Genomic DNA, 16,646 nt, shown 5'->3' with positions numbered 1-16,646 from the left:
CAGTGGTCTCTTAATTTTAACCCTTCTTTTCCTCACTCAAAACCTTCCTTTCCAACTTTTTTGGAAAGGAAAGAAAAAGGTGCAGTGGTCTCTTAATTCTTTCCAGACCTGCATATTACAGTAATCTAGCAGATGCTCTTATCCCAAGTGACTGATGGTATTGAGCGCGTGCATTTTCATACTCCTTCGTACCATCGTACTTAGCCTGCACGGTGGCCCAGATCGGAAACAGTCTGTGATTAGGAGGAGGAGTTGGATATCAGAGGGAGGCGTTGTTAATGTCCACTGCCTGCCTTACCCACCACCAAGTTACCCGTCCGTCCTGGCCCACACACTGCACTGTCCAACCCGGCACCAGGAATAACCCTCCTACAAGCTGCACTGCTGTGACTCACACCAACTTATACAAATGTCAGAATGTCATACTGACTAACAGAAAAGTGAGGAATTTGGCCATGACTAATAATGTGTTGTACTGACTAACAGAAAAGTGAGGAATTTAGTCATGACTAATAATGTGTTGTACTGACTAACAGAAAAGTGAGGAATTTAGTCATGACTAATAATGTGTTGTACTGACTAACAGAAAAGTGAGGAATTTGGCCATGACTAATAATGTGTTGTACTGACTAACAGAAAAGTGAGGAATTTAGTCATGACTAATAATGTGTTGTACTGACTAACAGAAAAGTGAGGAATTTGGCCATGACTAATAATGTGTTGTACTGACTAACAGAAAAGTGAGGAATTTGGCCATGACTAATAATGTGTTGTACTGACTAACAGAAAAGGGAGGAATTTAGTCATGACTAATAATGTGTTGTACTGACTAACAGAAAAGTGAGGAATTTGGCCATGACTAATAATGTGTTGTACTGACTAACAGAAAAGGGAGGAATTTAGTCATGACTAATAACTAAATTCCTTCCAGCTTTGATCCTGGCAGGAGGATGCGTCAGATATCTTTCAGGGTGGCTGTTTTCCAAGCCCTGTGTTTCTCCCCAAATGGTGTCCTATTCCCTTCATAGTGCTCTACTTTGGAACTGACATATGCGGGCAATAGGGTGTCTAGGGCAGTAGTGTACAGTGTGTAGGCCGGGGGTTTGGACCTTGAAGCCAGAATTATTTCACTGCAAACCCCTCCTTTTAGGGAGTTATTTAGCCCTGGGACACCAGATAGGATGACATTGATGATAAGGTAGAACAGGAAACCATCAGGCTCCTGGTTGGGTAAGAGTTGAATATCCCCTGGTGTAAGCCATCACATACATGAACTGTGTGTTTGTGTATATACACACTCTCACACACACACACACACACACACACAGACACAAAACATAAGTATATAACGGTTTTGGTTTTGCCGTCTGATCCACAGGTGCCTTCATTCCGGCGGTGCCAGTTCAGCCTGTGGTCATAAAATATCCCAATAAACTAGTAAGTAACCGAGAACAGCAGAACACAACGTTCAGCAGCACACGGCGCAGGTTTTGAGGTAATGAACCCTGACCCTGTTGAGAAGGTCTGTCTGCCTTGCTACATCTGTACTGCAGATCAGACTTGACGAACAGGGAAACCTCCCGAGATTTGTTTGGCCTTCATCCGGTCTGATGTGTAGTTGGGGTCAGAGGTAATGTCTTGTCAGGTAGGAGAGTGTCATGGTCTGGGGCTGCATGGGTGCTGCCGGCACTGGGGAGCTACAGTTCATTGAGGGAACCATGAATGCCAACATGTACTGTGACATACTGAAGCAGAGCATGATAACCCTCCCTTCGGAGACTGGGCCACAGGGCAGTATTCTAACATGATTACGACCCCAAACACACCCCCAAGAAGACCACTGCCTTGCTAAAGAAGCTGAGGGTAAAGGTGATGGACTGGCCAAAGCATGTCTCCAGACCTAAACCCTATTGAGCATCTGTGGGGCATCCTCAAACGGAAGGTGGAGGAGCGCATGGTCTCCACCAGGTGAGTGGTGTCGTCATGGAGGAGTGGAAGAGGACTCCAGTGGCAACCTGTGAAGCTCTGGTGAACTCCATGCCCAAGAGAGTTAAGGCAGTGCTGGAAAATGATGGTGGCCACACAAAATATTGACAATTTGGGCCCAATTTGGACATTTTCACTTAGGGGTGTACTCACTTCTGTTGCCAGCGGTTTAGACATTAATGGCTGTGTGTTGTGTTCTTTTCAGGGGACAGCAAATGTACACTGTTATACAAGCTGTACACTCACTACTTGACATTGTAGCTAAGTGTCATTTCTTCAGTGTTGTCACTGTAACTGTGACGTTCCTGTGTTACAAGACATGACTTTATTTCGATGTGTTTCTCTTCTACCATGACAGGATACCATCACATGGACATGGCAGGGTCCTGGAGCGTGAGTACACTCTGTTTATTAGCAGAATTCATAAACATCCATTGACATAGTGGCCATGTTTAGTCATTCCCCTCAGCTGCACCGTGAGCTCAGCCAGGGCTTCTGCTCTATAATCTCAAAACACCTAGCTGGCTTCATCACACCATCGTTGATCAAAATACCTGACACTGTGACTGTGGCTGATTAGGGTGTTTTTCTTGTTTTTCTTGTTTCGTCTGCTTCCTTCAAACGTCGTGCTGACGCCACGTGTTCACCTGTCCGATCTTAATCCGACCGCTCCCCTGTTGCTGCATTGCAGGAAATGCAAGATTGACATTGTTTCAGCATGTAGCCTAAATCTGACCTAAGCTAATGGTCTGTGCACTGATGGACGTCTCAGACTCCAATCTCAGGCCCTGTTGCTGCAGAAGTGTGTTGCTGCGACCGGACCGGTCTAATGAGGTGGTTCTGGCTGCATGCCCAGTCAGCCCGGCAGTACACCACAGACGGCGCTGGCTCTGTTCCGTTAGCGGAAGGTCACCGTGAAAGCGGAACTAGAAACAGGGAACAGGGCTTACCGTTTCCCCGGGTTCAAATTGCACGGCTCCTGTGCATCGTGCCATAGGCCCCAGTTAAAAGTAGCGCACTACATGGGGAGTAGGATGCCATTTGAGATGTCTCTGTCTCTCCCAAAACCTGGAGCACTGCTTCAGCACTTTCATATCACCTCATCCTGTCTTCATGTTCTTGTGTGTTGGAGGACCTACTTAGTTTATCGCTGTTATTTGGAGCCTTTCCCCTCCCCCTCATCTCCTGAGTGGCGCAGCGGAGTAAGTCACTGTCTCGCAGTACAGCTGGCCTGGGGAGCTGGCAGAAGGTGGCACTAAATTGGCTAAACGCAGCCAGGCGTAGATGGCAGTTTTTTGGAAAACATTGTTATCACCTGGTGTGTTCTAGTGACCCCTTGTGGTAGGTTGGGTACCTGCAAGCTTATCATTGGTTGTTAGGTGGGGAATATGAAGAAACACGTCCCTGGCTTAGACTTTTTTTATCTTATGGCGGAGTTGTTGTGACGAGGCAAGGACACAGTCTCAAATTGGATATCAAGAAAGAAAACAAACAAAAGGGAGAGGGAGATACACAATAAATAAATATATCCAAGTATTATTTCTGTTATTAGGTGTGTGCACAACATGAACAACAATGTAAATACTGCGAGCAATTGTTTCAATGTGACAAATGTCAGTGGATTTCTGTTGCAGGTTTAAAATCTTGTGGCTAACACTGTGCCAGCTTCACAATCAGTTTATCATTGAGGTGAGTGCAGACCAGAATGAGTGCATGCCCAAGTGTGTCCTGCGTCTTCTACAGTTATATTTTCCATGTATTTTATTCTCTTTTTAAAAATCGCCTTTCGTTTTGCAGTAAAATCCTTTTAGGCATAGGCTAGTACTACTACAGTAGTTTGTTTCAGGTCAGGGAAACCAAATATTTAAGTCCTACACTGTAAGTTTTAACATCTGGTTGCTTGTTTTAGCTGGTAGCTGTTCACCTTACTGTGCCCTGTTCAAGGGGCCTTACATGAATGTAACCCGTGTACATACAAGCCACATTATATTATAAACAAATGCACACTGCAGCGAAATAGTTACAGTTAATAAAGTAATGTGAAAAAAATGAGTGCCCTCCATGGATTCTTTAGCTTTTTGTGTGTAGATGTGTAATCTTCACTTCAACACTATTAACAGACATAGGTAAACTAATTTTATAAATGACAAATATATACAAACCTGTTTCCAGAAAAGGTGGGACACTGCGTAAAATGCGAATAAAAACAGAATGCAATTAAAATAGAATGCATAATATCAAATACGGAAACTGAGAAATGTTATTGCTTTTGAGAAAATACAAACCATTTTGAATTTGATGCCAACCACACATTTCAAAAAAGTTGGGACAGGGGCATGTTTACCACTGTGTTGCATCACCTCTTTTAACAACACTCTAAGTGTTTAGGAACTGGGGATAACAAAAGCTATAGTTTTGAAAGTGAAATGTTTTCCCATTCTTGTTTGATATTGGAACAGTTCAGGGTCTCCTTTGTCGTATTTTTCGTTTCATGATGTGCCAAATGTCTCTGACTACGGAGCCATGCTTTTGTAATACATGCAGAATGTGGTAGGCATTGTTATGCCTCAATAAACAAGGCCTTCCCTGAAAAAGACATTGTCTGGATGACTGCATATGTTGCTCCAGAACATGTATATATTGTTCACCATTAATGGTGCCTTCACAGATGTGCACGTCACCGACGCCATGCGCACTAATGCACCCCCATGCGGTGCAGTTTTGCATGGTGTTGTTTTAACTTGCATTTGTGGACGCAGCGATGTACTTTGTTTACAGACAATGAATTTCTGAAGTGTTCCTGAGCCCATGCAGTGATGTTCACTACAGAATCATGTCTGTTTTTAATGCAGTGCTGTCTGGGGGCCCAAAGATCACGACCATCCGATATTGGTTTTCGGTCTTGTCCCTTGCATACACAGATTTCTCCAGATTCTCTGAATCTAATGTTATTTTTTGAAATGTTGCACTATTTGCTCACACAGTCTTTCACAGAGTGGTGAACCCCTCCCCATCCTCACTTCTGACAGACCCATCCACTCTGGAACTTTTAATACCCAATCGAGTTACTGACTGTTGTCAATTGACCTAATTAGTTGTGTGATATTCCACCAGGTTTAGTTTTTTAGCATTACACAAATTTTGTTGCCTCTGACCCAACTTTTCTGAGACGTTTTGCTGCCATCAAATTCAAAGTGGGCATATATTTTTCAAGAAACAACAAAATGTCTCAGTTTAAACACGTGATATGTCATCTTCGTACTATTTTCTATTGAATATAGGGTTTAAATGATTTGCACGCCATTGCAATCTGTTTTTAGTGTCAAGTAGTTAGTTGTGGATTAGTAGCGGTTTAATTCAAATTGCTCTCAAGACCATCTAGCACGGTCTCTCTCATGTCCCTCTTTCTGTGTCTGTTGGTCTCTGTCTGTCTGTGGGTCTCTCTCTGTCTGTTTGTCGGTCTCTCCAAAGGTGTGACGACCTGTGCTTCCCTCTGTCCTCCTCTTTCTAGTTCCTTCCAATCTACACTCCATCAGAGGAGGAGAAGCAAAACCCTGCTTTGTTTGCTCAGAACGTCAGGCGTCAGATGGCCAAGTGAGTAAAACAAACGCAAACACACCCTTTACGGTATTTACGTAGACCTTTTGGGATCTAATTAAATATCCTAGTTTCCCCTAACCCTAAAACTGACCCTAACCAAAAAACTAGCGGTCAGTGCCTAAACGTAGCCCCAGTTCTAACTCCGGGTATAACCCTGACCTTAACCCCAAGCACTGTTTTCCTGAGTGGCCTGATCCACCAGGAGTGACTCTCCTTGCAATGATGTCTGTTTGTCAGGTATAGTGATTCACCCACACAAGGCGGTGTGGTTTCCCATAAGCCTCCACAGTCCAAGCAGCTCCATGTGGAGAAACTGTTTGGCTTAGAGACAGCAAGCGTGTATATGTCTCTCTCTGTGTGTGTGGCGTTTTGAAACTTTAGTTGACGAGGACATCCAGATTAGAAGGTCTGAGTGGAGGGGAGTAGAGGGGAGTTGAACCCTGGTCTCTCGTGGGGAGAGGGTTGTATGTGTCTTAGCGTCATTCTCTGGCTCGACTACAGTAGGTTGTCTTCATGATTCTCCAAACCTGTACATTTTCATGTAGACCTCCAGTACCATGGCAGGACACATTCTCATTGTAGTCCTAGAGACACACCTGATTCAAATTGTTGACTTAATATCAGGCCCTCGTTTAGTTTAATTGGCTATTTTTATCTACAACAAACATGTGTGTATAAAAGGTAGAATATAGAAGAAAACACAATAAAGCCTGTATACTTATTTCCTTTGCTTGTTGTCCTTACTTTTTTTCTGGCTTGCAATTATGTGGCCAGTAGACACTTTCCTCACACGCTAGAAGTGTTACCTCCAACTTTATAATGAAACAGCGCTTCTAACTCCCAAAACATGTTTCCTAGACACGTGGGCAGATTACCTGGCCCACTCTTTGGGATGTTTGTAATGTTATGCCGATGACCTGGCCCACTCTATGGGCTGTTGGTAATGTAATGCCTATGACCTGGCCCACTCTATGGGCTGTTGGTAATGTAATGCCTATGACCTGGCCCACTCTATGGGCTGTCGGTAATGTAATGCCGATGACCTGGCCCACTCTATGGGCTGTTGGTAATGTAGTTAATTCCAGAGTGGGAAGAAATCCAAACACCTCTATCTGTGGTCAGGCAGATGTGGGCACAGCAAGACCACAATGTGAATAAATAAACTTGTTTTCCCTCTATTGCACTCATTGGGATTGAAGTCGCGTATTCGAGTCAAGCGACATCATCTGAATACTCGCTCAATGACTATTAATTAGATAGGCATTTATGTAAAGACTTATGTAATGGAATTTGTTTTAGGGCTGTTGACCACTGTCTATGTGGTGGACAGTGCCTCCTGTTCTCCAGGGCCCTAGACATCCCTGTTACTGACTACTCTCTATGTTCTCCAGGGCCCTAGACATCCCTGTTACTGACTACTCTATGTTCTCCAGGGCCCTAGACGTCCCTGTTACTGACTACTCTCTATGTTCTCCAGGGCCCTAGACGTCCCTGTTACTGACTACTCTCTATGTTCTCCAGGGCCCTAGACATCCCTGTTACTGACTACTCTATGTTCTCCAGGGCCCTAGACGTCCCTGTTACTGACTACTCTCTATGTTCTCCAGGGCCCTAGACATCCCTGTTACTGACTACTCTCTATGTTCTCCAGGGCCCTAGACATCCCTGTTACTGACTACTCTCTATGTTCTCCAGGGCCCTAGCCATCCCTGTTACTGACTACTCTATGTTCTCCAGGGCCCTAGACGTCCCTGTTACTGACTACTCTCTATGTTCTCCAGGGCCCTAGACATCCCTGTTACTGACTACTCTCTATGTTCTCCAGGGCCCTAGACATCCCTGTTACTGACTACTCTCTATGTTCTCCAGGGCCCTAGACGTCCCTGTTACTGACTACTCTCTATGTTCTCCAGGGCCCTAGACGTCCCTGTTACTGACTACTCTCTATGTTCTCCAGGGCCCTAGACATCCCTGTTACTGACTACTCGTTTGAGGACTGCCAGTTGGCCATGGCTGAGGGTCAGCTCAGACTCCCTGTTGACACCTGTCTGCTGGAGTTTGCCAAGCTGGTCCGAAGACTGGGGTGAGATGAGCTTCGATAATCAATGGCGTAGCGATTAAGCTGGTTGTCTGAATGTTTTGAAGCTGGTTATGTGTTCCTCTGTTAGCTATGAATTTGCTGGCTTTTTGTCATAGAAGCTTAATGGAATATTTCACAGTTTTTATAATTAATTGTTGGATGGTTTCTCAATCTGAAAATATTTATTTAAAGCCATTACAAACTTTGGCAGACATTAGCCACCGCTTGGAATACATTTAACAAAAGCAATGAGTATGTTCAAAAATGATCTTTAGACCTCCTGGTATGCATGTTACTTAAAGCTGTAAAAGAATGCTCACACATTTTATTGGTTTGTAGCTAGTGATTACCAAGGCCAGTTAAAGTTTGTAATGGCTGTTTAAAGCTAACTGAACCACAATGCATTTTAACCCATAAACTGCTTTCAAGGTGAAAATGGCGAAATGCTAATTTAACCGTATGATGTAACCTGGTCAGGTTGAAGCCCCAGAATGTGGAAAAGGTCCTGCAGGAGTATGGCAACAGAGCCAGGAAGATGGAAGGAGAGAGAATGGGTCTCCAAGACTTCGCCCACTACCTGGATGTCCCTGTCTCAGACATGCTTCGAGACATGTTCGCTCTTTTTGATGAGGTGAAAACCTGTCTGTCTATATGTCTGTCCATCCATCCATCATCTTCCGTTTATCCGGGGCCGGGTCGCGGGGGCAGCAGTCGAAGCAGGGATGCCCAGACTTCCCTCTCCCCAGACACTTCCTCCAGCTCTTCTGGGGGGACACCGAAGCGTTCCCAGGCCAGCCGGGAGACATAGTCCCTCCAGCGTGTCCTAGGTCTTCCCCGGGGTCTCCTCCCGGTGGGACGGGACCGGAACACCTTCCCAGGAAGGCCTATCCTTCCTATCTGTCTGTCTTGACTTTAATGACTAAGTCTGTCTCACTCTTCTTTCTCTCTCTCCTCCAGCATGAAGACAACACAATGGACATCAGAGAATATGTCATTGCCTTATCTGTTGTATGCAGACCTGCTAAAACCCTGGAGACGATGAAATTGGCCTTCAAGGTACACTCTGCTGCAGCCTCATTGTCTATGGTGGGGGGGTGGTCTCTGATATTTACAAAATCCTATTTACAAAATGTTGTACTGATGACCTATGTTATAACTGATTGGGAGGTGTGTGTGTGTGTCGTATGTGAGCAGATGTTTGAAGCGGAGGAGGACGGGGCGATCACAGAGGCGGAGCTTGTCTGTATCCTAAAAACGGCACTTGGAGTGGAGGCCCTCAGTGTCTCGCGACTCTTCACTGCTATCGACACGGATGACATGGGGAAAGTCACCTACGGTATGACACACAAGTGACGCATGTCATTTTCCAAGTATATCTATTCTATAAATCTGTAGTTATGTTATTCTTTAATTTGTCGTTTTAACAAATGTTGCTGCCTTTATGGATATGCATTTGTTTTTGCTGGCATGTTGCTATTGTATATGTTCAGTTTGACTTGTGAATTGAATAACCTTACTTTTGTGTTTGGTGCCCCCCTGTGGTGACCAAAGAGAAGTTCAGGAGCTTTGCGGAGCTGCATCCAGACTTCAGTGAGGACTACCTGTCCACTGACAACACTGGCCTGAACGGCTGCAGGCACCGCCCCACCACCAAGCCCCAGACCAATGGCTTCTGCCCCGACTTCAGCCTGCCAGATGCCCACCACAGCTCAACGAGGAAAGGCTCAGTGAAGAAGCACAATTAAGTTTGTTGGCTGTCCCAGAATCCCTCTCTCCTGGTGAGAGAGTTGTGAGGCTTGGCGGAGGGAGAAGAGGGGTTGTGTGTGTGTGTGTGTGTGTGTGTGTGTGTGTGTGTGTGTGTGTGTGTGTGTGTGTGTGTGTGTGTGTACACTAGGCCGGGATTGCAACCAACTTGCAGAATGTAACTCGCTCCAGCAGGTTACCACTAGATCTCTTAAAACGCAACTGACAGGAGATTCCCTCCACCTAAAGGGGAAAAAAAACAAGCTTGACTGCATAACCTGATGGGTTGATCTCTCCTTATTACCGAATCAAGTTCTTATGATCCCAGACAACTCCACTAGATTCTCTACTCCCCTGCCCCAATATGGCCCTGTGAGAAGCATTGCTTAAACCATAAGGCTTTATGAACGTTTTAAGTGATTCAACAAATCATTTTCATCATGTAATAATGTTTCACAATATTTCATACTTTTATGTGATTTTCACACTGAATGGCAGCATAATGTAGGGTAATCTCTTAGTAGTAAAATGTCATTACATTCAATATTTAATTAGGGTTATAGGTAATATATATAAATAAACACGGGTGGGTTTGAATCCTGAATGCTGATTGGCTGATAGCCGTGGTATATTAGACTCCATACCACGGGTATGACATCACTTTTTACTGCCCTATTTCTGTTGGAAACCAGCTCATAATCGCATTAAGGCATCTTGGGGGGGGGTGTAGTATATTGCCAATATACCTTGGCTAAGTGTTGTGTCCAGCCACTCCATAATGCATCCCGCTCATAGCTGTGGTGTATTGGCCGTGTACCACACCCTTTAACGCCTTATTGTTTACTTATAAATAAGGTAATATAACTAAATCACCATAGACTGCGTACTGCAACATATTAATTAATATGCACTGTCCGCTGATATTTTACCCTGAAGTTATAAGAAATAACGAAATCAGACAACTTTGTTTTAGAGACAACTAGTACTTCTGTTAGTTGGTAACATAAATAATAGGACTAGCCTAGCCAACTCGATGAACATTAGGTGTCAAACCAGTAATTATATCACTTGTAGGGAATGACTAAGAATGGATAAATCACTCTCAATATGCTCCTAAATTATTCAGATCACAGCGTAAATTACAGGGCAAAATAGTTCATAAAATATTAGCAGTAATCAAGTAAATGCACTGTTTGGTGTCTGTGTCTGTTGCGAACGAGATCAGCTGCGCTGGTGTGTTCGCGTTTAACGAGAGACAGGGCGATATTCTAGCAGCCATTTGTGGTCTTGTTGTTGCCTGAGAAGTTTACCCCTTATGTATGCAGTTAATTTCGACTTGCTCAACCATCATTGTTTTGTTTTCCATATTTGATTTGTTCTACAACAAAGAAACAAAGAACATCTCAATGCCAAACGATGAATTACTGCGGCTGAAGGGAAAAGTGTGAATACTTGAAGGTAACGCACTCGTTTAGTTTCTTCCTTTTAGTTGTTTCGAGTTGACGGTACATTATTGGAAAAAAAGAGGACGACAACAAATGTGAAGCTAGCTTTGTTTTTTAGTGAACTTTTTTTTAAACTTTTGGATTTGTTTCTTGTCCTGTGTCAGCTGCCTTTGGGGTGAGTGTGTTTGCGAAGTGTGGGGACCTGCTCTGCGTGAGCGGTGAAGGGGGAGTCGGACTGACTTAATGGCCTCGGCGCGCCGGTGATATTGTCTGACCTCACTTTAGCCTTGCCGGGTTAAGCAACAGGAAAAATATGATGCGGTCTTGTCAGTGTAATGACGATATGACATTATTTTAAATCAAGAGTACTAATTCCCGTGGGGCGTAGTGGTCAATTTGCAGTGGACCAATTATTTTGGAGAATTATGTTAGCCCTTGCCACCACCATCCCCACTTGCCCAAATAGCCAAGTGGGCGGAATCTAGTTGCCTGCCCCTGCTTCAATGGGTCTGATGAGGTGCGACAATAACAGATGGTGGACAGAAAACTCTGGTTGAAATAAGCCTGTCATTTTTTTAGCTCAGGGTTTAGTAAAACAGAATTAGACACTTGCTGTAGTCATGTTCCACGGCCGACACGCGTCAAGTTGGTCTCATGTTACTCCCTAATGCACAGTGTCTCTCTAGAGAAAGTCGATTGCTGCGTCAGAAAGTTACTTCACAGTGTTTCCAGATTTATATCGGATGTGACCCTATAATTTATTACAGTTGTCCACGTTTTTTGTTGTTGTTATGAACTGTTATGATGTGGGGAATTGTAGATGGCCATTAATGTGGGTGGACCACAAGTTAGCCTGCATTTTTTAAAACGTAATCTGTGTGACGTGGATTTTCTCTCATTTCTGCTCAGACACACCAGTTCTGCGCGGGTCCACAACTTTTTGAGGTATGAGTTGACATAATCAGAACTTTTTAAAGTAACATTTCACTGGAAAGGTACTTAAATGGCACCTAATAGTTTTTTCGGCTCCGGTAAAGAAAATTAAATCAAAGTAGGCTCTGCGGTGTATAGAGGATAGGATGCCATTTTAAGAGGACCCCTTTCTTTTAATTTGTTACTCCCCCTCACACAAAACCATTCCTGCCAACTCTATTTTTCAAGTGAGATAATGCAGAGCTATTTTTTGATGCCTAAAAATTTAACTAATATACTGTTTATGGACCAAAAACGAGTGTACGATTAACCCATGTTGGCAATACTGCCCAGTTTCGTACCAGCAGGCTTTAAGGGAAAACTTTTTATGTTTGTGTACCTTTTGTGGTGAAAGTTAGAAAAAATGCATTGTGTTTTTTAACATAAAGTGGCCAAACTTATATAAACTCTAAAGATGGTTAATTTCCTCATGCCTTACATTTAAATAAGTACTTTCTCATTGTGAATTGGTCCACTTTTACCCACATAAGCTTCCACACCATACTGTACAGGTCATGAAATCCTACTTTTTGGGGACTAAATTAGACAGATATTTTTACTCTTCAGAATTGTACTTTCCTTGGTTTTAATTATCTCAACCATGTCGGGGTCCTCTGCCTTGTCATGTGTTCCAAAATGTTATTTTTACAGGTTTTTTTTCCACATACAGTCTCAGCAAACCATAGGTTACCTTATGCAGTTGAACATGTATTTGGAGAGTTAGCACCTTTTGAGTGCAGCTTCACTAGTTAAGGCCCAAATGGAATAGCTTCAGGATTGAGTGTTATTAGGTTGTAAGTTTACACCTCTTTCACTTATCCGTGCAGATTATAATTTTCTCTCCACCTCGAGTTGAGGGGTGTTGAAATTGTTAGACATTCGCATCATGAAGTTTAACAGCACCCGAGACCACGTGACGTTTGGTTTATCTTGCTACTCCCGGCGCTATGTCCGTAATCTTTTCATTTTGGAATAGAATTTCTCAAGAATACATTTAATACATAGACAGGTTTGTTTTGTCATTGATAGTCATGCTCAGGTTTCTAGAATGATTCAACGCTTAATGGCTATTTAATGGTGGGACAATCTTGCTGGTATGAAATATATGCAGGCTTGAAAAACCAAGAAAGACGCTGTAAACTAACCGCGGTCCAATACGTGTATCCTCCGTTATGTCTTGACCGGCGGATTGATTTTAGTGTGACCACGTTGCATTCAACCGCCATCGCGGACTGCTGTCGCTCTGTCTGACGAAAGACAATCGGGTAATAGAGTTAGACTTTATTTTCTTTCTAAAGGTACAGTGAAGATTTAGTGAAAATGAGGAAAGTAGAGGTGTCTCACATTCCTTTGGAAGTTCACTTATTTGTAATTCTGGTAACGTCTCCTAAGGCCCTGATCAAAAGTAGGGCACTAAAAGGTTTGGGTGCCGTCTTGTCAACTAGAATGTCAAAATAGATGTCAGTCAGACTAGTATTGATAGGTTTGCCATTTAAAAGAGCTTTGAATTCTATGTACTGTTTTCCATAAATGTTTGTTCAAAAAATAGTTTTCCCGATCAACATGGCTTTACAGTGAAGCAATATTTTACATTGTCAACCGCGCCTGTAAACTTTGTCAAGATATCCTTTTGAAGACTTCAGATGATATGTATTTTGAATATTCCAAATGCGGGTCATTTTGTGAATTTTTGGTAATACATGAATTATTTTTTATTTCACTGCCTGCCATGACAAAGATCTGTGATCTTCTATCCTGTCTGAATTGGGTTGATGCTCAATATAACCTTGTTGTTAGTGTGATTAAATGGATACTCCACGTGCTGTGTACTGAAATCTATTAATAATATCCCTGTTATTATGATTTTTCTTTTTGACTGCCTAATGCATATTTTAAAAACCGATAGCATTGAATCTATCCACCTATAATTTTTCTGATTTATGAAAAGAGAATGTGTCGACAATCTGTCGCAGTCAAATGCGACTCAGAACGCTGATATATACTTTGAATCATCAGTTCAAACAATATTTTATATGTTGCTCCAATTTTAAATCTCTGACCACTGTCAAAGTTTACCGGCCGAATTGAACAGAGTCGCAGCGATGCTTGTTTGGCCTTGAAGGGCAGTTCTTCGGCCCTATGATAGGCCAACACACCGACTGTCCTACACTGTACAAACACATTTTAACGTGACTTTTACCACAGGTCACCACTAGTAATATATTTTTTTGCAATTAATACCTATGCTGTTTATGTATTTCTGCTTGCACTATAGATTGTATTCTGTCATTTCCTTTTATTTATTTTGATATTTCTTAAGTCCTCCTGATAAATGTGACAATGCTGTTGCTGCAGGTGTCAGGAGAGGTCACTGCCAGTCTATTAACTGTTTCATGTATCACATTGTTCATGAAATTGATTACTTAAGAATAGGGATTTCAAGTTATGGGTAGGTGGTCTATCGCCACAAACTTTTGCTTTAAACAAAATTGGTTATGAATATGCCATAGATATACTTACAAGACATCTGTTTGCTATGTTTAGCTTGGTTTTTCTAGTTCGGTTTTCTAGAACTGCATCGCCTCAGGATCTTTGAAGTACAGGTTACTGTTCAGTGGATTAATGGAGGGAAAGAGAGTTGTCAACAACAGAGAAAGTTTGTTTTGTTTAGTAGGTAGCTGTGTCCCCTGACTGAGTCCCCTGACTGAAACATAAGTGATGTTAAGTTTCAGTCAGGTCTCATGCATTTACTGTTGATTCCTTGAATCATGATGTATTTTTATTGCTTTAAATACCTCACAACATGAATTAATAATTCTCTATCTTTTTTTTTTTTGAAGTGGTTATGAAAATAAACCATAAGAGCTGACATTTATGCTATGACTACTACTGCTACTACTGCTGCCTGCTTATACAGAGTTTCAAACTGACTGAACTTAAGACGAAAGGACAGTGTGCGTGTTGTAGGGTTGTCTGCCCTCTACACATATACCTACCTGTCTTTCTGATGGTTCGGCAGTGTGCCACGTGAATACTGGTAAAATTGATGTTCTTTCTCTGTACATTTTACAATTTTCTTCTCTCTGCCAGGGTTTTATTTTTTATGTATTTTCGAGTCATTTACCGCAAGATCCTTGTAAATGTCTGTTTGGGACTGCTATGATGATATAACTTGTCAATGTGACTCTTTAATAATAAAAAAACATTATTTAACGCAATATTTATGTTCTTTATATCAGTGATTCCCATCTTTCTTCTGGTAATTGTACCACATACTGAATATCAAACTGCATTGAGTAACCCTGAAGTACCACCTTATGTACATTTCTGCCAGTAAGCCAATGTTCTCATGACTCTTCCCAAGTAACCTCTGTGGATAGGTCAGGTACTGCCAAGGGGACTAGTACCCCTGATTGGGAACCAATTCTTTAAATCAAAGCTATGTGTTGTTTCATAAAATGCTGATGCTCTACAGATGCAGCCAAATATACAACTGTATAGATAAATTAGCTATTTATCAAATTTTCTTCTACTTTGGAAATCCTCATTTTGGATTTTCAACACTGCATAAACAACATATTGTTTGTTAATTTAAGTTTGCCATTTTTACTTAAACAACAAAGACAAACGACGGGCCAACCACCTTGATAGCAGAAGTGGGTGGTAATGTAGTAAATTTAACATGTTACATTTTTGCATGAACAAGTGTTTTTCTAATTCATCTCTGTGTCCTGTCTTAAGCAATTTGGAGGAAGTAATTAGCTTTTTTTGCTGTACATTTAACCAAATCACTGTTTTCCTTTTATATTCTGTACAGTATAGCCAAATATAAAATAGTGAGCCTATGAAACAAATGTGGCAGAGGCTCTATGCAGTGTTTCTCAACCCTCCTCCTGGATGCCCCCCTGCCCTCTATGTTTTACATCTCTCCCTGCCCTAACATACCTGATGTAACTCATGAAGGACTTGATAATGAGCTGATCATTTGAATCAGGGGTGACAGAGCAGGGGGAGATCTAAAACATGCAGGTCAGGGGGGCGCCCTGGAGTATGAGGACATTGTGAAATGCTGTCTAAATTAAGCCCTCCCAGTTTAAGATTTCTTGCTGAAGGCTGGTGAATATCCTCATGGTACATACTGTACCTTGTTCCATTAATTTCCCCTATCCTGATAATATTCCCAGTCCCTGACAGTGGAAAACATCCCCATGACATGATGCTGCCTCCCCCATGCTCCTCAGTAGGGTGTTCTTTGGGTGTTCCTTTGTGGCCTTAATCTGTTTTTATTGGCATATGTTAAAGGGTATTAAAGGTGGGCTTTCTTGAGTATAGGCTTTTTTCTTGCCATATTTTGTACTAGCTATTTAACAAGATGCATCTGTGTAAAACAAAATGTATATCTATCCAGACCCCAGTAATTCAACCCAGTTCACCAAATGTGTTAATTCTGCTCAGGAATTTCTTTTGCATCTCTTTCAAAGTCTTGGTCGCAGCTAATTAATCGGCGCAGATTGTCTTCCATTGACCGCATGTAAAATTGCCGTAGATGTGTTGTTGTAATTGAGGACATTTTGCTGACTTTGCCAAGACATGCCGGCCCTCTGTGCCAAATTAAGTCCTGCGGTCGACATGGTAAAGGCAATGACTGAATATTAAAGATTTAATGAACGTAATCTTAATGTAACTAGGTAATATCCGGCCCCATAATTACCAGTGTCACTGGGACTGAGTGAGATTGTGTTCGAGCAGTTGCAGTGTACCCACACAAGCACACAATACAATACATAGGAAACTAAGTGGGAAAAGCCACTAGCTCTCAA

General features: G+C 42.4%; 1 protein-coding gene across 2 annotated transcripts in view; it reads left to right on the top strand.

The window, feature by feature from the left end:
• The window catches only part of LOC105016610 (lysophosphatidylcholine acyltransferase 1), a 28,857-nt gene extending 13,818 nt beyond the window's left edge, over positions 1-15,039 (top strand). For both annotated transcript variants that reach the window (XM_029113512.2, XM_029113513.2), the window contains 9 exons: positions 1,379-1,437; positions 2,345-2,379; positions 3,621-3,675; positions 5,498-5,580; positions 7,544-7,669; positions 8,144-8,297; positions 8,624-8,722; positions 8,861-9,002; positions 9,218-15,039. In XM_029113512.2, coding sequence (XP_028969345.1) covers positions 1,379-1,437; positions 2,345-2,379; positions 3,621-3,675; positions 5,498-5,580; positions 7,544-7,669; positions 8,144-8,297; positions 8,624-8,722; positions 8,861-9,002; positions 9,218-9,411 — 947 coding nt within the window. In that variant the 3' untranslated portion in view covers positions 9,412-15,039. The remainder of the gene's footprint in view (positions 1-1,378; positions 1,438-2,344; positions 2,380-3,620; positions 3,676-5,497; positions 5,581-7,543; positions 7,670-8,143; positions 8,298-8,623; positions 8,723-8,860; positions 9,003-9,217) is intronic.
• The last annotated feature ends 1,607 nt before the right edge of the window (positions 15,040-16,646 follow it).

The sequence above is a fragment of the Esox lucius genome, chromosome 16 (genome assembly GCF_011004845.1).
Source record: "Esox lucius isolate fEsoLuc1 chromosome 16, fEsoLuc1.pri, whole genome shotgun sequence".
Classification (NCBI taxonomy): Eukaryota; Metazoa; Chordata; class Actinopteri; order Esociformes; family Esocidae; genus Esox; species Esox lucius.
The sequence above is the reverse complement of the archived record's forward strand: the minus strand, read 5'-3'. Positions and strand labels throughout refer to the sequence as shown.